We start from the raw sequence: 22,602 nt of genomic DNA, 5'->3' as shown, positions 1-22,602 counted from the left end.
ACTAGTTAGAGATATGGTACCATTGACAACATAGTTGCAAACCATTGCTCATGGAAAAGTTTCAACATCACTTTTAAACAAACATACTGTCGTAAAACTACAATATCAGATGGTACACCGACAACTAGTTTACAATGTACTCAGAACAATATCAATTCGTTACTTGTACTCATCTCAAGTTCATGAGCATGTGCTTCCTTATGATACATGCATACAGCTATTTTCTAGTGATGCTGATGGTACAGGCAGCACTAAATCAATTCTTAATGTTGAAATGAAGCAACAAAAATTTAGCAGATCAAAATATAATTTTGATCACATATGCCATGAAAGACCTACCCACCGAGTTGGAGACCCACCTTTCTTACCCCACTTTATGATATGAAATTATTAGTAAAAAAATTTGAAGTCTCTGTATTTTGCTGTTGTGCAAAACAAATGATCAACCACCTCATGGAGTCTTCTAAGCTTACATGCATCTGCCCTACAATGCAGTACAAAATCTCATCAGAAACTAGGAAATATTAAATTGTGGTGGAACACATTGTAAAGAAACAAAATTGCAGAATTAGTCATCTAAAATCATAATTAACCAAACAAAGAAGAAAATGGAACACATATCATATGCCTGCAAAACCAGTGCACACAGATTGCTCAATGAAAAGGAAAGACAAGTGTATATAACATGAAGAAAAAGCGATAGCTTACACTATAAGTAGAGTGAGAGGAGGTCTTCAGAGTAAATTTTCAATCTGCAGCTCTGTCCGAGGTGAACATCCCCAAACATATACCTGGAATAAAAAAGAGAGTTCTGTAAAAGGGGCATTCCGACTGCACAAGGCTCCGGCCAATGATAAAGAGAGCATTGTCTTATTGGAAATAAATATAGTAAAAAGAGAGAGAATATGCAGCAAGAAAAAGGGAACAAAAGGAACCTATATTCACAATACTCTGGCCAAGCACATCGAGCTTTTCCATAATCCCAATAGCAATCCACATCTCTAAGTGGACCTCGTCTGGCTGTTCACATGCCATTTTGATTAAATGCCAAATTCCTAATTGAAAAGAAACTGAGCAAACTATGGTATGTTACCTTTTGATACAAACTTTGATTTTGCATCTGGATGTATATCATGCCACATTTGAAGCCACAGCTCACGCATTACAACAGAAGATCTAACTATGTTCCTATGATACACTGTAGACGAGGAATAACAAATAAAGTATAGTGCAGATAATGACAACATTTAGTGCTAGAAAGCAAAGATTTAATTTTTGCTGGCATGAAATGCTAGTAATGTGCAGGCATGATATTGTGCCAGCCAGTCACACCTACAGTGCACCAAATGATGTAACTGCACCACATTTGCATGACATAGACAACACTTGTACAAACTTTTGTACAAACTCAAAAACATGCCATGAAATTTATACACATATAGGATGACCTCGGAAATGACTAATGAATTACAAAATCAAAATGCTAAGAAAACTTCTTGCTACTTCTCTTGTTACGAAAACTAGTAGTTTAGTCCATCTTTCATACTGTTTCTTCCATAATCTATAACTTAGACATGACCACCATAGTCCAAGCAACTTATAGGATCATAGTCGCTCACAGAAGTTAAGGATAAAAAAATGGTTTACAATCTCAATTCACAGAAACCTCTATGCAGATTAGTCATTGGAACTTCAAGACTACTTCCAATGTGCTAATAGTGGAGAGACAATGAGATGTTGCTGAAAGCATGCAAGCAACAGCAATCTTTACCTTGAAAGAGAATGGTAAGCATCATTTTGAGTAAATCTGTCTACTCAGACAATTGCCTTTAGTCCCTTAAATGTCCATCATTTAGACAGGTTTGCCATGGTTCAAGCTAGTTGCATTAAAGGCATAAATCATTGAATTGGTTTACAATTTTGATTTGCCCAAATCTAAGTATAGGGGCTAGTAGTAGAAAGAGAGTGAGATGCCGCTGAAGTTTGCATTCTACAGCAGTATTTTGTTTCTCTATTGTTTTGCATTATGATACAAAGTGAATCAGGAAAGAGCAAACATGACAAGCATCTTTCCAAGTCTATCTGTCTAATTAGGCAGTATAGCCTTTAGTCATTTCAAAATGTTGACTTTCAGTAAATATCAGCACTATAACCCTAATGACTGGTTTTGTCGAATTTCTTTGGAAGCCCTCATCCTTTTGTTTCATTGTGTAGTCTTGCCAATATAAACCAAAGAATGAGAAAAGAAAACAGTATAATGGAAAGAATTGCAGAATCCAGTCTAGCAAATAACATTTGGCTGGATAAAATTCAGATGCAAAAGTAGTTCATATCAGTAACACATAAAGTTAGGACTAATATATCAGCATATGAAACACCTGTTACATTCACCTTGATGAGTAGAACAGATAAGAAGGTGGATAGTTGAATAGCTTCTATGATATATTATAAAATGACAAACATATCCACAAATTTTACAGTCAGGCAACAGTTAATACCTTTTTCCACTTCCCAAACTGCTGTCCTCCTTCCTGGAATACTTTCAGAATCTTCATAGTAAGTTATATACTTAGAACGAGAAGTCCTAGTTATGTTTGGAAGTACATCTTTGCCCTGATGGTGCTCTACATTGATCTCTATTTGTACATCAGATCCATCATGTTCTGACTGCATTAGCATAAAAGATATATTATTTTTGCAATAATTGATTCAACACTTCTGGAGATAAACCAATGTTGTTATACTTGAGGAATCAATATGTATCAAAGTACAATCTAGCTTTAGAATAGAGAAAGAGAAAGATGAGAACTGAAAAACAGTTCTAGAAACAAATTTACCAAAGCAAGTAGACTACAAAGTTCAAATACTGAAAAAACTGTGCAAATGTTATCCCATCTTTACGAAAACTTCAAAAGTAATAGTTCATTTTCAACTCATGCTCCGATAATTTTTCGTGTGAACTAACACAAGTGTCTAAGTTGCAGTCTCATCCAGTTTAACAGAATTTATCCATAGTTTTATGGCGAAAAACAAACAGTAGCCAAAGCAGATGGGTACTAATTCCAACTGCCATATGTGAAGCAACTTGGGCCATCATTCAAAAGGATGGTAAAACTCAAGCATTGGTATTATCCAAAAATACAAATATGAAGGAATGTGCTGATTCCCCTTTTTTAGATGCATCTTTAAAGCTGAGCAAAGCAATACAATTTCTCGTTGATCTTGCATTTGTTCTCATAGAAACTCTTACATACTGTGGAGAAGTTTCGGCTGTGCTCATGGATTCTTGGTCATTGTATCTATATTGATCATAACTCATGAGATAAATAGGTTACAGTCAAAAGGCCAAGCCTGTGAAGAACCTGCTAGCATAGCAGTAGCACAATTTGGCAGCAACAGCCAGCAAAATATTACTGTCATCATTAGTCAACAGAATACCAATATGGACTCAGAGGTATCTCTCTCAAGGAATCTACCCATGGGCTAGAGGAATTTAACTAGCTCTTTATAGTTTGTTAAACTCATAAAACTATATGCTGGATAACCCAATTTAAGTAAATCCTAGCCAAGATCATGGTGCCCAGATGCAGAGGAAAATTGTAGCTAAAAAATTAAGCCAAATGGAATCGGTCCGGTCCAATTTGGAATTTGCCATCATTAGGTTTGGGTTTTATCCAGTCCCAAACTGAATGATCTGGAGCAGTTAGAAAGTTAAGGTTGGTTAAATTTGGTAGTTTAAAGCAAGCTTTGTTACAGAAGTTTCATTGCTTGTATGTGACCTGTGAGACTGGGATTGGATTTGAGTCATTGAAAGTTAGAAACATCCTTTGAACTTGTAGAGGTAAGGTTGCATATATTGACTCTCTCCATACCCTGCCTCAGTGAGACCCTCATGCACTAGATCACCTTAGAAAGTTAAGATTCTTAGTGTCCTTTAATGAGAAAATATAAAAACATTACTCGGGCCATAATGAAATTTAAACAAAACACCAATACTCTTAAGCAAAAATTTCAAGTCAAGGAGTTCAAAATTAAAAGGTACTGTAAGCATTAACCAGTTTGTCTTACTATTATAAATCCATTGTTAGGCAGTTAAAGTCTGTAACAGATACTATTAGTTTTAGATTTAAAATGGCATGACATAAACCATTACCAGATTTTAATTATCTAAATCTACTGAAAGCATCTATACTAGGAAAGAAACTTCAAGAGAGAAACTAGAACAAATGATCATTATGCTGTCTGTATTTCTCATTGGTTCGTTTATTCAAGAAAAAACACCATATGATCAGCGACTTTTAAAAACCTTGCCAGTAAAGAAAGATCAGCAAATATAATTCAGCATAAACAAGCTTTGATAACAAAAGCATACTTGTGGAGCTCTGGTAATATTTACTTTGGAGCCAAGCCATGTTTTGCACCATGCAAGGGAATTGTAGGGCACCTACACATAAGATCTGAATAATACATGACAAGCCACTTAACAGAATTAAGATTCAGTGCCATGGTACTGTAGTTTCATTCTAAGGTGAATATAAAAAACATGTTTATTAAGATGACAGATTACTTATCATACAGTTCCATCACCGCTCATAGCTCCAGGATTCCCACTAACTGAATTACCAGATCTGAAAAGAATATATCCAAACAATGATTCTCAACAGCATAAAAATATAAACTTAAGTGAAAAATTCCAGTAAACACAGAACAAATCGAGTTCAGAAGTGCAATTTTGTGAAGAAGACATAATCTGATGAAATTATATCACTATTGTTGTTGTGTTTATGCCAGCCAACTCAAGGCAAAACTTCTTCAGTAAAATAAAACCCAACAGTCAAGCAAAGACATATTGTGATAGTCATAGTTGAATATTGTATGCTAGAATTCTTGATTTGACTGTCATAGTTAAGACCTAAAATTCAAGGCAAAATCTTGATTTGACAGTTTCTTTATATATGCTAAACTTTGATAAATTCAATTTGAATTTGACTGTCATCTCTTATGCATGTAATCATAGTTAATAGATTAATATTTCTCAAAGAAGCTCCATGGACCAAAGTTCACTTTGTGGGAAACTACAGTGGACCTCACTGCACACACCATACAGGATAATGACATTATAATTTATAAATATTATATCTTGTGCTGATCCATCTTAATGAATCTCAGAAAAACAAGATAATTTATCTTCATTTGGAAGCACCATAAATTCACTCATATACATACAGCATGTAGAATGGATACCGTGTTTTGCATTTGCATGGCACACAACAAAGCAATGACCGCCACATTGATAACATCCAAAATGTCACATAGTTTGATGAAAGAGAAAATGTGCACTAACTTAATTGCAAAATAAAAACCAACCAATTCATACAGAACAAGGCATGTTGGTTGAGCATGGCTGTATGAACTTGATGACCACATACAAACAATAATCCTAAACAAGTACATTAAAAAGATCATTAGACACATCACTCATCCTAATGCCCACAAAAATCAGACCACAAGCAACAGAATGAATAATTGATCATAAAATCTTTTCTCTATCTGATAACAAAGAAGCTTCTTCTAAAATCCCTGTTTTGGTTGTTGATGACATCTACCAAGCTAGATTACTAGACTAATCCATGCATTAAGCACAACTGAGTAGATCCAATCAGTCAATGTCCATAAGTCATTCATCAAATATGTTACCACTGCTATTTGTTACAAAGCACCATCTTTATTTTGGTGTAACTTGCCTTGAAAGCAGGGTTCCTTCAAATTCATAAATCACATCAGTAATAATCCAGTTATCAGGATATGGTTTGCCACTTGGGGCAAAATAGTATCCAACCTGTTTTACAAAAATAATAAAATCCTTATGATCAGTACATAGTATCATTGCAAAACCTTTTTTTTCTAAATAGATACAGAAATTTAAACAGTGATGAGTAGAAAAATTAACTCAATATTGTATGAAAACTGCACAAAAACTATGTATCATTAATTGTCATCTCTACTGACTATCTAGGAGCTCTAAAAGCAAGCATTCTGAAGGTACACAAATATATAAGCCACATTATATTTAATATCAATTGATTTTCATTCTTCCTAACACAACAAGAGCCTAGCCAAAAAAAGGCCTATATGATGCTCCTGCATTCCCTCATCTTCTTTTTAGCACAGGTCACTTCATTTTTGCCACCAAGAGTTGCCTCTGTCAATTTCTGTTTTTGAATGCATCAAATATATATTTGTAACTGAGATCCATCCTATCCATCCTTTTTGTCTTTTTCCTTTGTCTTTTTCTGTGTTTCTTGTACACGGGGAATAAGAGAGGGAGAAGAATGCAGGAGAATAGGAGGAAAAAAGTTCACCGAGAGCCTATGGGTAAGAAACTATAAGAAGCTATAGTAGTGAATACTCAAACAATTAAAATGTCATAGAGGAAGAGTGGACTCCACAGCAACAAAAAGGAGAAGCAAGGGTTGGAGCTACAAATCAAGAACACAATAGAGCTACGAGAATAAGAATAAGAGAAAGAAAAAAAAAAGGTTCCGGTGAAAAGTCTGCAACATTCAAGAGTCCACAAAAGAATGTAAACAAGAAGAGAAGATAAGAGGGTTTAGCTATCAAGCACAGAGGGCAGCGATAGGGTATGAAAAGAACAACAAAATATAGTGGCAACAACAGAGGAAAAACTGCAAGAGTATATTTAATTCAAATATTGTGCTTTACAATAATATTGTGGTACTCCACAAGATCGTGAAACTTTCATACTGACACATTTACACCATTAGACAAAACAAATGCATATAATAAATCTTACTCATGAAAACTAGAATTGGTAAAGTAAATAAGAATAAAGTCAAAGTGCATGATCCCAATAAAATGGGATACAAATTCTTTAAAGAAATAAAAATATACAAATTACGTAAGCCAGAGCATACATTCATATTGGATAAAATGGTATCTAGTGGCCCATGTGGCAGCCACTGGGATGAGCCAACCAGATACCTTAATTAGGAGAGGCATATGTGCAATGTCCATCCTAGGAGGACAAGGGCCCAAGGATAGGCCATTCCTCCATTTCTGCATGCCAACTATGTACTATTCTGAACATCTCAACATGCAGATTCAAAAAAGTACTAAAGTAAGCATCAAAATTGTCTTCTAGTGTTTATTTGAATTATTCCAAAGGTTAACTAAAAAAATAGAATATTTAAATTTGCATCCTACGTTTTCACATATTACAATTTACAACCTCCTTATTGACTATGACATTTTGCACCTTATGCTTTCAAGATATAATCACATGATATCGGCTGTGGTTAACATCCGTTGGCCAAAAGGGATATTTCGACTGTCAAACGAAAAAAAAAACTAAATTATAAATTGCTTTTTCACAATTATAAACAGCATCCCTAGTTAGCATGAAACAACATTTTCAACCCCAGACACCATCCTATATTCTCTTCTTCCTCGCTTGGGACCATCCCCTCATCTTTTTTCTTCTTCCTCCACCTACATTTTGGTTAAAGTCAACACTTTCTTTGTGATGAGAGGATATCTTATTACTTGTATTCAACCACTAGAGATGCATAAAATAACTCCACAATTATCTAGCAACCAAAGATGTTCTACCAACAGATTTCTTCAACTCAGAGGTTAAACATTTCTAGTGACACGTAATTATGGGGGAAGACTCGATAGGGTGCAAATTATGAATCTTGAAAACTTTAAAGTTCAAAAATAAAAACATCATAAAACAAAGTCAGTGGCCACACAGACTTCCATTCATATATATTTTTTCGAAATTTTCTTTTTTCTCTGTCCTCTTCTTTCTTATTATCCTTATGGCAGACTCTGTGTCAGCATGTCAAAATTTTGGTCTGCACTGTTGTACCAGAACAATTACTTAGCCAGCCACATTACAGTATAAATCAAGATCAAAATCTTTATAAGGAAAAACATAGTCGGATCTCCTAAGACCAAAGATTGGCTTTATAGTCATATAATGTCTAGACCTTAGATCAAGTATTCTAAGTCTCATGCCTCAAGGCATCTATGAGAACTTTCTTAACCTGGCTACTATAAGATGCAAGTTTTGCACCACATCTATGAGAAATATATTAGTGCACTTTGGATGGCACTGATTAAGGTTTACAATTTCGGTTCGTACCGAGGTGTACCGACTATATTTTGGTATGGTACGTATCGAGGTGTACCAATAGTACACTCAAAATTATCAAAAATAACTCCAAAAAAACCTGAAAAAAAAAATTATATTAGGGTTTTTAAGTTGAAAATAAAATTAAATTTAATATAATTTTAGCAAAAATATATAAATTAGGAAAGAATAGTTACACATATCTTTTTCAAGCTTTGAGAAGAAGCTTTGTGGTACGTTTCGGATCATCCTTTCGTTATTATCTACAAAGAAATAATTTGAATTGTTAGATTCTTTTTCAAACAATTAAAATTCAATATTCAAATGAATTAAGTAATCAATCGATGGATACACTTAGTTCAACTACAAAAAAGAACGATAGGACTCCATGAGCAGTGGATCGGGGTCCTCGATCCTGTATATTAATATGATATGTTTGTCAGACCTAATCCTGAAATTGATCTCATGATATAATGTACTGATACTCCATATGTCATTGGTGCATTAATGTGCCGATGATCGTAGTCTGATTATCGTGAACCACATATGTCCGAGATGGCTCCTAAGGCAAGGACGAAAATAGCATATATTGGTGTGACGAATAGAGAATATCAGAACTTCTACTTTCGCTACTGATTTGCTGCTCTGAATCGTAAGATCGATTATTGTACTATTGCTCGAAAAAGTATGACCAACTATCACCGTACTAGTGTTGACTGTAAGATTCTCCATAATATGATGATTGTAAATACGATGAGCCTCTATGTCTACATCGTATAGGCTCTGTCGCATCTGCTTAAAATCATCCACTGCCTTCCGCTTTCCCTTCCGTGCATAAACTTGACCAGTACTTAGTCGAGCTCCATGATCTAATCTTGGGTGGTATGTGTAAAATACTGCTCCTCGCCCTATGCACCACTCTCAAATTATGTAGACAGGACCATCGACTCCCCAACGTTGCCGCCATCATCGGTTGAAGCACTGTTGTCCACGTTGCTGTCATGTCTCTAGACTAAGCAGGTTGTTGAATGTGATTTGTAGCATTGTTGAGTTTAGGAAAGTGAAAATGTAAGAATGAGAGAGAGATGTGAGTGAAAAAGAGTTTGAGAGAGTTAAAAAGATTGAGAGAGTGAAATGAGTTGAAAGAGGGGGGAGGAAAGGGTTTAAAACCCTTTCTAAACCCCAAACGATCAATTTGATCGTTTGAAATAGGGCAATCTCAGCCCTTGATCGGTAACGGTCGAAAACCGATCGTTACTAATCGGTACAGGTCGGTAGCGATCAGATTTCGTTCGTTACCAACCAGTACGGACTCGTATCGCCCGATACAGGGTCATGTGACGGTATCGTCCGGTAGAGGGTGGTCCGCGTACCAGTATCCTGTCGGACCGGTACATACCGCTCGTACCAAGCCATACAGGTCGGCACGACAAACCCTAGCACTGATATATTGCTTCAATGGATCTTAAAAGAATTATTTAACAATTGTTCATAACATTGCATTTATTTTGTTTCACATTTCAAAGAATAATGAGAACTGTGGATGATAATACTGGTATACATCATTATATCATGAGACCTCATAAATTATATTTCTAGGGTTATACACTGACAGTTACAAGTGAACTTAAAAAGTACTGTACTTCTTAATATCATGAAAATGGAATCCCTTGCTCTTATGCACAATATAAAGAAATTAGCAACAATCATCTGTCTGCTGGAGTTGGATTTGGAACAATGGAACAGCTAACCACACAATGGTAGTGCTGTGCAGTATGTAAAAAGAACCATAATCCAAGATCCACAACAGATAATTTGTAATACGGAGATTGCAGCATATTTTAAAGCATTTGTGTGCACTGCAGAAACATAGAACCATTCACACACACACTCTTTGAAAATTAAGAAAATGTAAATACAAATTTTCTGCTATGTTAAATAGAACTTTTTTTGCTACCTCAGTCTTCAAATCAGTTCCATATATGCAGAATATGTTCCTCAGAGGTGGCCTATCCCAAGGTGTGAGAGGATTCAGCACCGGATCATCCTGGTAGAAACTAAAAATCATAACTTCAGTGTTATTCTGATTAAAAAATTTGTTGTTCTCCACTTCTCCTATAAATTATGATGCACATTTTTGAAAGAAAACTGATGAGAACTAGAACATTTTTCTTTCATGCAGTTCTATTTTTATTTTCTTGAACATCAAGGCAAGGAAGCAACCAAGTTTTTCTTCCCATTTGGAACTCGAGCACAGAGAAAGTGGCAGTTGCAATTGTTGGTCTTCTGACATGGATTCTTACAATTTTCTGATGACCAGCCCAGTAAAAATGTCCACAGACCCAATAACATAGATTGAACAGACAATTGAACCTTTATATCAACCCACTCCACCATCCACTTATGATGTTAGTCTAATTGGATTCTTTAATAAAAGCTTGGTATCCATTTAAGAGTGTTATATTTAGAAAATGCAAATCTTTTATACAACAGCATTTAAAAAAAAAATGCAAATCCTTAGATGAAAGCTCACATTCCTTGAAGTTCACTCTTGTAACAGACTGGTGTTCTACGCTTAATGGATCTCTAAGTCAAGGATTAGTTAGTTCTGCTTCTGCATACCTCACCTCTTGACAGCTGATTGCTGGCACAGCATGGATGTGCTATTGGAACAAGAAAGAGAAAATATAGGGATCGAAAGAAAGGGAAAGAGGGATAGAAAAAGGAATAACTAATGTTGCTTTTCATTATCCTTCCATTGTTGTCCTCTAGCCTCCCTTCATCAGTTTCACCCTTAGAGGAGTTACAACTCTGATAAGGAGATGTATCGAAAGCAATTATATTTGTTGACATAAAAATTGATTTCCTTTTTATTGACATGCCACTGACAGATTAAACAGTTTGATTAGTCAAAAGCTCTCCATTGATTTAAATTTTCAAAGAGCATGATAATAGTATCAGATTAAGAGAAAAATTATAATTAGAAAATGATTTATCCAAACTAAATCTTGACTTGGTAAAGAAGGACAAATATGTCCACTACAACTGTTCTAGTTCCAACTTAAAATTATTGCCTACTAGTCCTATGATTTACCACAAGTCTTTTCAAAATCTTCGTCTCTAAGGACAAAGTTTTTACTGCCTGGAAAGTGAGAAATTATCGTTGAAACAAAAAAAAAAAAAAAAGAAACTGAACATAGAATATGAATTTGCCACCTTGGAAGTTGGAAGTGCTTATGCAAGCAAATCTGCACGATGATAGTTCTGGCATACCAAGTGGGACATACCAAAGCCCAGACTAGATGCTAATGCAGTTTAACCAAAATTCAAGTGTTTTCAGCCCAAATATAGAAAACAACCAATTTCAAGTTGAACCCAAGTTTTAAATACTGGTTCGATAACAATTTTGAGAACCTATTGGACTAATAAGTGTCAAGAGATAACAAGCGATACCGGCCTATACTACCTAGTATCACTTATAAAAACTAATAATAATTTACAATGAGGGCGGGCCTTGGTACAACGGTAAGGTCACTCCTTTGCGACCTGGAAGAATAAGGTTCGAGTCACAGAAACAGTCTATTTAAATATTTAAAGATAATGCAACGTACATTGACCCTCCTTAGACAGCACATTGGCGAGAGCCTCGTGCACTAGGTACGCCCTATCATATAAATGAATCCTGGATTTAACTGGTTTTAGTAGCCCAAAAAATGAGACTTATTAACCATGTCTCAGAATTTAAATTCTCCAAATTCTTTGAATTATCTGACAACACTTTAAAGCCATTGAGTCAAAATGAGAGAAGCACACTCCCCTACCGTATGGATCTTACAACATGGCAAAATCCAGAGCAGACCAAAATAGGCAATCCCTGATACCATGAAGCAATGACACAAATTCCCGTATCAAAGCCATGATCATTTGCACCTGAATTCATGAGATATATACTTCTGAAAGTTAAAACTTACTTCTGGAGCTGATATAGGAGTATTTTGGTCTCTGGGTTATAGTCTTCTATTGCTTTGAAGAAGGTGCCATCTGACACTTCTCTTGCATTAAAAGACATCTGAACAGGCCTTCCACACTCCTGGTGGGAATTAATGTCCTGATTGACTTCTGAGAATGATGGATATGCTTCAAAACCTACAAAATAAAAACCATCGCACATAGCATCTGTATTACTTGTTCAGAGTCAGAGAGTTTTCTCAACAATACCATGAACAGAAGGAAGTTCGATATTAATAATATCTGTAGGCCATCCAGAGTACTTTGATTTAAACTCCATTTCATCACAGTGATGTGTGTGATGGTGACGTCTTCTTCCCTCATAATAATGTTTCCAATATATATTATCTGCTTTACAGTACTTTGAGAATGGGCTCAGCCATAAAGAAGAACCGAATGAATTAAACATCAACCTTGCAGTTCCCTGGTGAAGCACACAAGAAAGTTAAGCAGGATTTAGAAATGTTTAAAAATTCAAGGATAAAGATGGAAAATACAAATAAGCTTGCAAGGATATGTGCCCCATGCTAAACCTCAGCGAAAAATTAAACCATCATTGTGAAAAATGAGAATGCAGAAAAAGTCACCTCAGCAAGTGGAAGTCCAAATGTCACTCCAAATAGAGAGGCTTTAATTGATTCAGTAGCACCAAGAAGCGGAGATCCTGAAATTAAACGCCCAAAAGAAATTATACAAAGAACATATATAGAAACCAGTTATGGAAGATGTCACAAAGGAACAAGAGAACACACCCACTGAAAAATAGGCATGTATATGGTCATCTAGCCACTGAATGTAATGTTTTGGTGCAATTTCAAGCTTTAACCACTCTAAAAAATACCGGAAAACATTATTTCCCATAGAATGAGCAAAAACTATTGATGGACCCCCACGAAGTTTGAGTGCTGTCTCAAAAGTTAACCTACCATGGTAAAAAGAACAGATGTGATTCACCTTCCAATAAGCAGAAGACTGTTTCTAGAATATACAAATGTATACCAAGCAACCACCTTTGCTTTGAGAAAACTATAAAGCAAGCTAGAGGGTATTGTGACAGATTAATCTCAAAAATGGCACACATGAATTTAATGGTTCTCATTTTCCAAGGTTATTCCCATTATTCTACATGGCAACCTGAACCAGTGATTTAAGACATACAAGCACAAAAATTAAGATAAAGTATGGGACAAATAACTACCAGAACAAGCAATGAAGATAAAACATAAACTTCCATCATGAATCAAAGAAAGGTACAAAGACTTATATGGTAAATGCATTTTCACGTGTTAATGGAGACAAAGCACATGGTACTTCAAAGTTTACTTATCTTGCACAGTCAAGAAATGATTCCAGGAAGAGTCTGACTAAGAATTCAAATTTCTTCAGTTCAAAATATCTTGATTGCTTCATCTTTGCAACTTGATCAAAATAAAGGAGATTAAAAGGGAATAAAACTCTATCACAATGACACCATAACTTGAGAAACTTTAAAAAGGCTAAAAAAAAAGAAGATATCTCTCCAGAAAATCATTGCAACAGTTTCTGTACCAAAATTGAACAAATCTGGAAGGTTGAAGAATAAGAGTACTGCAAAGGTTGCACTTCAGAGAAACAAGATAGTGATCAGTTCTCACACTTCCACAATGCCCAAACCATAGAACCTTTTGATGGACCATAACTTGGGAAAATAAAGCAAAAGATATATTATTTAATCTAACATTTAATAAGAATCTTGTCCCAAATTCATATTCTATATACCTTCCAATAACAATTTTGCATCTCCTATCTCTAGATATTCATATTGTATACTCCTCACCTCCATTTCCTAAAACCATCTGAACTATAAATCAATATAACCATCTTCAAATTTCATCTACTTATTTCATTGAAAAATTAAACCAGTATATTATTTTCTATCAGCGCTCCATAAAATCATTGTAGGTGACAAATAAGTCAAATTTTGAACAATGAACTGCATTGATTTCTTAGCAAAACTCAAACGTTAGACACCATAATTAATAATGCTGATTTGTTTGTATAGCATGATTATTAGCTCTCTTTATCCAACCAACAGGCTTGTTATCACTGCATCCAAAATGATTGAAGAATTCATAACCCAATCAATCCCAAAGTCTATTGAAATAGTGGGGTGAATATTCTAGATCCATTACCAAAGTATCAAACAACTAGTGAGATGTACTCAAATAACACTGATCATTCCTCTAAATTACAGGGCATTTTAACTTTACAAAAACCAAAACATTGTCCAAATTACTTTGACACTAAAAAAACCCTTCCACAGTAGATTCATTATCTTTAATCAGTCAATCACTTTGAAAAATAATATAGCTTGTATTCAGTAAAGGAAAAGCTAAGCAAGACATTGAGATATTTTATAAATATTAACCAATCCATTTTTATAGTCTACCAGAACCTGATCACAATATGATCAATCTGGAATAAGACCAAAGCAGTTCATACCATCATTCTAAATTAGATACAATATACCACACAAAGCCATTGATTTATCATATTTTTTATATTGAAAAGTTAAATATTAGAAGTAGCAAGTATTAACTTAGGACTCTACTTACTTCAGTACAATTTATTGCCTAAATTTTTACAAGATGTTACATTACAACATTAACATTTACTTTACTCTCTCATAATCGGCTTTTTTCGGCCTTTAACACCAACTTGCAATCAACTTTTCGTATCTGGCTTGTTGCTCCTGTTGCTACTGAAAACAGCAAACTAAAATAAGTGTAATAGTGAGACCACAGAATCAACTACGGTTATTTCAAGTAGTATCAGATGACTTTAAGATGTGAATATGGGTAAGTAAAATGGTCCATGCACTAAAATTCTTCAGATGTTGTCAAGAACTACTAAAGAATAGAAAGAGCATTTCATCAATCCAGTGAAAAAAACAGAGTTACAAACTTCAGTTTGTGAAAGTATAGGTCTCGCTCCTGAAGCATTGACGCTGATAGCCTCCAATCATATGGAACAGCAAGTATTGCATCAGCCTCAATGCCAAATTCGATGCACCATGTTATCCATTCTTTCCATACAGAAGAAAGAGGACCTGAACCATTTTTACCCAATAAAACAATTACCATGTAAGAAATGGAATCTCTATCCAAAGACACATTTGTGAATACAATGAAGTGAAATCAGAAAATTCAAAGGGATACCAGAATCATGTAAGCATTTTAATAAACCAAATAAGATAGCCTGAGATGTTTAACTCAGAGTAAATGTAACTCAGAACTTTTGCTTCATGGCATTTACATTTATTCTTCAATAATTTAATTATTCTATGAGAAGTACTGACAATCCATTAATATACATTTTGGTCTTTTTATATGTTCACATTCTTATGCTCTTTAATCTGGTCCTACCAAATTGTGGCACAATTTGGTTGGGGCAGAGAGACTTGAGCGCTCATGTATTCCGTGGCCGGATACAACAAGATGCACAGAAAAAGTATTACCAAAATTAGGATAATCTTTTGCAATAATGGAAATAGAAAAGCCTAACTCTTCCTTTTGCTATAAGCTTCAGACATGGTAATACATTACAAGCCCAAAGTTATGGTAGCAGAAAGATCTTCTAAAGCCTAAATTTATATCTAAATATACTATTGATTCATAGGAATTTGAAGGTCGTTGGACCTTCCTTGGACCAAATGCTCTAATAGATTTTAAGCATCAACATGTTGGACCGTTTTTCTCCTTGCACTTAAGAGCAGAGCAAGCTTATCCTAATTGATAAAAATTATACGCTTCCTGTGTAACAGGATAGTAACAATGCATTTATGAGAAAAGGCCATTACAGTGCGAAGGCTTCATCATAATCTTTTGTATTAACATCAACGTTTGACGTATATATGATCAAGGTTCGTCATACCACGGCGTATCGCCCAATATGGGCGATACATACCGATCCAACAGGGGATCAGTATGAGCAGTACATACCAGTCTATCGGTATACCCCACTATACCAGGTGTCAATATGCTGGTACGTACTGTACTGATTGCCAATCAATAAACCGGTACAGACTGATAAGGCGAACCATATTTATGATACATTATTCACATTATTAATGTGTTCTTGCAAAAGATATGCCTTCAGTGATTTCAATGAAGAGGCATTGTATTACTTGTAATATTTTGATAGATGATCTCATCGCGGGTTGTTACAGAAAGTGTTGTTATGTTCTCTATGAACCCTTTTTCCATCTCTTTTTTTCTCTGTCAAAAATAAAGATTACGTGGAAGACATTTTGTCCATCAAAGATAAACGAATTGCTGGCTAACCAACTACTACCTAACGAATTGCAGCAACAGAAGAAGAGGATTACCTGTGATATAACCAGGATCCAGTTCTGTAATAGCAGACAAACCGCTATCTGGCCTTGATTTGCACTCTGCATGATCCGTCTGGTTGTGGGGGTCCAGCAACATGCATTTGAGCCAACAGTTCACGGCAGATAGAACCTGCACGACATAAGGATTTAAACAACCACACACGCATCTCATAACACCATCGGTCCGCAATAGACTTAGGATTAAGCATGTAAACCCACTCGACAAAGATAATCATCACAAGAAAGCAACAAAGAAGCATGCCGAATAGAAAGAGAACAACAAATAGAAAGCATCGAAGACACGATCGATCGAGGGTTATGGATGTGCGCGCGAAATTACTCTGGTGGAGTCGAGCCAGACGAGGTCGAGGGGATTGAAGTCGAGGGGAGAGTAGGGGCAGTCGAGGATCGACCACGCCCGCAGCTGCGTCGACGCGTAGCCGGGGATGATGATCCCCGACAGTTTCTTGTTGGACAGCCGCTCCCCTCCCCCTTCTTCTCCGATACCGACTCCTCCTAGTCCGCCATCGGACGCATCCGCCACGGCGAGGGCCTCCAGCCCAATAAGGAGGAGGACGACGACCTCGATACGACGGGGAGAAGGGTAACGCCGCCCCATTCGTCCCTCTTTTTGCCTCCAGCGAACGAGGGCGAGAGGAGGAGAAATGGGTTCGATTCAAGTTTCAAGAAGCACGGAGAAATAATGGCCCGATTAACAGAAACAGAGGTAGTATCTGATCAAGACGACGGACGACCACAAGTCCAACTTAAAGAGCTTGGTTACAAGGAACAGCACTTCGTCGGGCCCCACATGGACGGATGCGATGGCTTCTTCTATGGGCGGACGGGATTGATTGATCGGTCGATCGATTTATGACTCGTCTGCAGTGGTCCATCTGGACCTAATAATTCACATGAAAGCCAATCTAAAAAAAGAAATTACAAAGTATTATTTTCACTGATTAATAAATCCAGCAAATTAATGAATTGGTGTATGATCCCTAAGATCAAAATGTCATAAGTTAATTATTTCAAGATCAAAATTAATCGGGTTGAATGAATTAAACGAATTAGTAATCGCATATTATAAATGGTAGTTGTGATATGACATAAATGCATATTATAAATCTTTTTCTTGACATGATGACACGAACACAATCATATGAAAGAGTACTTTTTATGACAACTAATTTAAAGTCATGTCAAACGTGACAAATATGCTTGGATTTATTTATAATTAAACTAGATTTAATCTTTTTGATCATGTAATTTTAGATTTTTAGGTTAAAATATCATTAAAAATGGTATCGTCACATCATCAAACAAACATATTGAGAGGGGCACAGCTCACATTGACAACAAATATGTACCGTCCGATGTCAGCTGTGTCCACTGAAATGTCATGTTGTGATGGACGTCCACCACACGGCCTTTTGTTTTTGGTTTTGCCTTTTTTTCCAAAGATAAAAAGTAAATTTATTGATTCAAAAATATAATAGGGTTTGTGCTATGGAGATCAGCGCATAATCTCTCTATACAAAACATATATTAAAAGTGTTAGATAAACAAAAATTAGTAAAGAATTTCATAAGTCTCAATACATTTATTCATTCTTTATGAGATCAATAATGCACAAAGTGGATCAGTTTTCCTTTTCAAAATATCAATAACAATTGTGGCTTCTTTCTCGGTTAGAATTCGCTCGCCCCCTCTCTCTTTATAGTCAGTATTAATCCTTTATGAATTATAATAAATCTATTATATAATGATTTATTTTTTTTTATCATATAAAAAAAATAAACGATTTAAAGAAAATCTTCGTAGGAGATTTTTTCGAGGAACTAAAGATTGTTCTATTTATGACATTCGTCAAAACGTCTATACAATTGATGGGAAAATCCAATAAAATAAGGATGATTCAATCAATCTGAGAAAGGTAGGAGGCATTCCAACCACTCAATTTTTATTGAACGTGTTAAACGTTAATAATTATTCTAACAAAAGTAATTAAAGTTTTAAAATATTTAAATAAAAAGTGAATTTTTTTTTTCAAATGATAAATTACGATAGCAGTATTGGAACCCAAAAACCTTACGATAAGTTATCAAAATTTTTACTAGCTAAATTAGCTAACGTGACTCTCTTTAACATTAAGCATTTGACATTTCTTTCTTTTTTTCTTTAGATGTATGTTTAGGGAAAAAATATTTTAATTCTTTTTTTGCATATTTAGCTTTTGATTAGTCGGCCTCTCAAATTCCTTAAAAATTTCAAGTACTATAAGACCTTTTGTAGGTATAAATACATAATACAATATCATATCAGATGAGACACATAATATTGAAACTTAATCTGCATAATTTAAGAGATGACCAAGTAACCCAATAATGAAAAAATATATAAAAATAAGGAGAAAAAGAATCCCTTCACAGATCCCTCTTTATGCTTTAGAATAGGACAGCCTTTTCACAACAAAAGTAATCCGCTTTGCAACTAAAAAGTTCAGTCGCATGTAAGTAAACCAATTACAACATATGTAATGGCAACTAAGTAATGTTCAGGAAAGATGGCCTATAAATTATTAGGGGATGTACAAAAATTAGTTGGGATGTCATTCCCCAACACCGGGAAAAATTAGCTAACGCACGGGTGCTCGGATGAGCTAATTACAGTGGTTAGATTGGCAAGTTCCAAGATGTCGGAGAAGATGGTTTTAGGATCCAAGGAACGGCAGAGGGGCGTTGACTCACGTCGATTAGTTGTTGTGAGTTTGCCGCAATCCAAAGGTCCGACAAACCTTCGTTCAAAGGGATGAAGCAGCTAACCAATGTTTGCGACCACAAAGTCATCAGGAGTTTTGATAACATAACTTGTGTTGAAAACTTTTACGCCGTGATTGAAGTGTCAGCATGGCTCGGTCTAATCCCGGATACGTAAAGTTATTCACATGAATGCTCGGATGGTGGAAGTGAACGTTGGGTTGGGTTGGGTTCGAGTCTCATCTCCCGGGGTTCACCTTCTCCCTTGGAAGGTTGCTTGCTTATTCGTCGTCGAGCTCTTGCACATAGGCCGAAGTCGAAAGAAGGACTTTTTGACTTGACCCCTCCAAAATTTAAGTTAGTGTTGAGTTGAGTAAGAGAGAGTTGAATGCTCGAAGTCTTTTCCCTGACGTTGGTCAGGGGGTTGGCTTTTATGCCTGTAAATAATGATCGATCGTACATGATCCATTAATGGTTGTCAACTTCTCGAACGACTAGCTTGTAACTTGCGAATGAGTGTCGATCGACTTATAAGGACCCATGCCATTTCGAGCTTTTTAGAATAGCTCTATGATATATGACACCGACTTGGATGGCATCAAATAGTACAAAGATAAGCGGTTGCCCCATTTGAGTTTGAAGTGTCACATTATGTCAATCCGAAACTCCTTTGTTAGTACTATCATGGTCACCCATCGCTACCAAGTGGATGGTGTTGAAATATATCATATCAACCTATTTATACAAAGTAGAGGTCACAAGAACTGTCAAAAAGTAAGCTTAAGGAACAGCACTATTAACCAAAAGAAAAATCACAATGATGCTTATCCCTTACATGGGCATGTGATGTGTTCAGATTACATCGATTTTCAGTTTGATTTGATTAAGGTAAATTAGGTTTGAATCGAATTCAATTCAAATCTATCTACTCAAACTAGTTCAAAACTTGTTAATTCGTATCCAGTCAATCAGTTAATCAATTTATAATTTTTAAATATTTTTTTTTTAAAAATAAAACAGTTAGATTTGATTGAACTAAAACAAACCAAAATCTTGGTGTGATCGAATCCACATAGTAAGATTTGTAAAGTTGAACCCATATTATTATTAGAATCTTTGGGCCGATTTGATACTGGGCCAAAATTATTATTAGAATCTTTGGGCCGATTTGAATAATCAATTTGAACCGATCAAGGGCTTAAGATAGTAAACTCGGTTAGACTGATATTTCTTAAAATAAAATCGATTCAAATCCGATCGAATTTGATTTTCATTTTGATTCGATTAAAATAAGTTAGGTTCGAATTGATTCTTATTCAAACTCGTTAATCATTCAATTAATTAGTTAACCGACTTTTATTTTTTTAAAATATTTATTTTTTTTAAAAAATATTTTTAAAATAAATCGATTCAATTTGATTCAACTAAATCAAACCAAAATCATGATGTAATTAAATCGACATAGTCAGAAGATTTGTAAAATTATATCATTGGTATTGGGCCAATAGTATCTTTGGGCCGATTTGATTGATTAATTTGAATCAATTAAGGATTTAAGATAATAAACTCGATTAGAATGATATTTCTTAAGTTAAAATTCTTGATGTTGGAGTTGTCAGGAAAGTAACCGAGGAAAACAATAAAGGATTTCTCAAGGTCCGTACCCTGTTAAATCTAGCATCTTTTGGCCCAATCATTAGATGCATCAAGATGCGAATCCAAAGCAGATGCATTCGATAGAATCTTGATGAAGATTACAGACAAGACAAGAAGAGGACCTGTCGGCATTGTGAAATCGGACAACCCAAGAAAACAGTATGTTCTTATAGACTATATTGTACGTTGACTTTTAATTTAAATATCCTCTTCTTCCTCTTCCGCGACGAACCATTTCACTGTAGAGTTATTATTATTATTGTTTTTCTTTCATTATCTGTCCACAATCCTACAGGGAAATATGGCGATTCATGTACATCTATTCCTCGTACAGCTTTGCCAACAATACATTGGAGTTGCCAACACACGTCTATTCGTTGCATTCAACGTTGCATTGTTGAATGTCTCGTCTGTAAAGGCAATCATTAATGTTCTGTCAAGGCAATTACTTTTGTTCGGTTAAAATTCAGATTTGTAGATACTTGAGGCTGTCATTCGATAAAGAAGGGTAACATACAAATACGCTCTATTGCGTTATTTTGTGTTAACGAGTAAATCGGACTATATTTGACTTATCTCTATCTTCTTCTCCTTTTACATTTTCCATCCTTTTTTTTTCTTATTCTTATTCTTTTTATTATCGTCTCGAAATATCCTTTTTATTTTCTTATAATCATTGTTATTCATCTATTTTTTTTCTTTTCTTCTCCGCTCCTTGATATATCCCCATCATCCTTTTTTCCATGTATTCTTATTCTCCTCTTCTGTCACCCCCTTAATCTCTTATTTTTTATTCTCCTTCACTTTTGTTGTTATCCATCGTTTTTTTCTTCTTCTCGTGTAGAAGATAGAAGAGAAACTTAAAAAATAAAACATTTGGGTTGATTAAAACAATATTAACTTTAATTTTGGTTTGAAAAAAAATTCACTATAAGGTGTAAAGTGACAAAAAAAATTAAAATTATTAATAAAATATAGTAATTGATTTTTATCAAATGGCGGGCACCCTTCTTTTTTAATAAAATCATAAAAAGATAATAATTATTCTTTGACTAAGTTTAACTCATTTTTTATGACTTTAACTAATTTTTTAAAGATGAATAGGACTAAACCGATTCAACTACATCCTAACTATTTAATTTGATTAAGTATTAGATTATTCGTTAATTTTTTCAAATTATTCCAACCTCCTCTTCCCACGTCGGCTTCCCTCTCCTCCCTATCCTCATCTTCATCTTACTCCACCTCTTCCTCAATCACACTTATTCACAAAATATATAATATATATATATTTTATAAAAATAATTTTACATTTATCATAAAGCCAAAAAACTCAAGTTATTATAAAAATATTATTTTTTTTATTAAAATTATCCTAAATTACTCAAAAAATATTATAAATTTTTTATTTAAAAAATAAATTTATATAAAAATTAATATATTTGTGAATAAGTATAACTTAATTATAACCTGAATGTAACTTGAATATAAAGGATCTGACTCAATCTGACCTGAATCAATCTAATATAGGCTAAACTGATTCTGGATTGATCAGACTTAAAATAATCTTAGTTAAAGAGTAATATTCTTCTTATCTTTTATTATAATTATTTTTTATCTTTATTTTTTCCAAGAAAAGTAAAGGGAAAATA

The 22,602-nt window shown here is 34.8% G+C and overlaps 1 protein-coding gene across 1 annotated transcript; it reads right to left on the bottom strand.

Annotated features, from left to right (window-relative positions):
- Positions 1 to 48: 48 nt before the first annotated feature.
- On the bottom strand, positions 49 to 17,263 carry LOC135629416 (phospholipid--sterol O-acyltransferase-like). The gene is made up of 16 exons (XM_065136728.1): positions 16,876 to 17,263; positions 16,530 to 16,665; positions 15,107 to 15,251; positions 12,916 to 13,085; positions 12,751 to 12,827; positions 12,374 to 12,587; positions 12,127 to 12,301; positions 10,113 to 10,212; positions 5,745 to 5,839; positions 4,577 to 4,628; positions 4,373 to 4,444; positions 2,499 to 2,667; positions 1,094 to 1,198; positions 936 to 1,020; positions 709 to 791; positions 49 to 484 (listed from the first exon to the last, which is right to left on the bottom strand). The coding sequence occupies exons 1-15, from the start codon at positions 17,152 to 17,154 to the stop codon at positions 710 to 712; spliced, it is 1,956 nt and encodes a 651-aa protein (XP_064992800.1). The 5' UTR covers positions 17,155 to 17,263; the 3' UTR covers positions 49 to 484; position 709.
- Positions 17,264 to 22,602: the final 5,339 nt, after the last annotated feature.

Source organism: Musa acuminata, chromosome BXJ3-1, assembly GCF_036884655.1.
Source record: "Musa acuminata AAA Group cultivar baxijiao chromosome BXJ3-1, Cavendish_Baxijiao_AAA, whole genome shotgun sequence".
NCBI classification, from domain to species: Eukaryota; Viridiplantae; Streptophyta; class Magnoliopsida; order Zingiberales; family Musaceae; genus Musa; species Musa acuminata.
This window is presented reverse-complemented; position numbering and strand designations above follow the sequence as displayed.

Excerpts from the sequence above, each read along its gene's own strand:
- LOC135629416 (XM_065136728.1), bottom strand. The coding sequence starts at position 17,154 with ATGGGGCGGCGTTACCCTTCTCCCCGTCGTATCGAGGTCGTCGTCCTC. Across the intron at positions 12,588-12,750 it reads TTGGACTTCCACTTGCTGAG|GGAACTGCAAGGTTGATGTT; the intron begins GTGACTTTTTCT and ends GTGCTTCACCAG. Across the intron at positions 2,668-4,372 it reads ATATTACCAGAGCTCCACAA|TCAGAACATGATGGATCTGA; the intron begins GTATGCTTTTGT and ends ATGCTAATGCAG.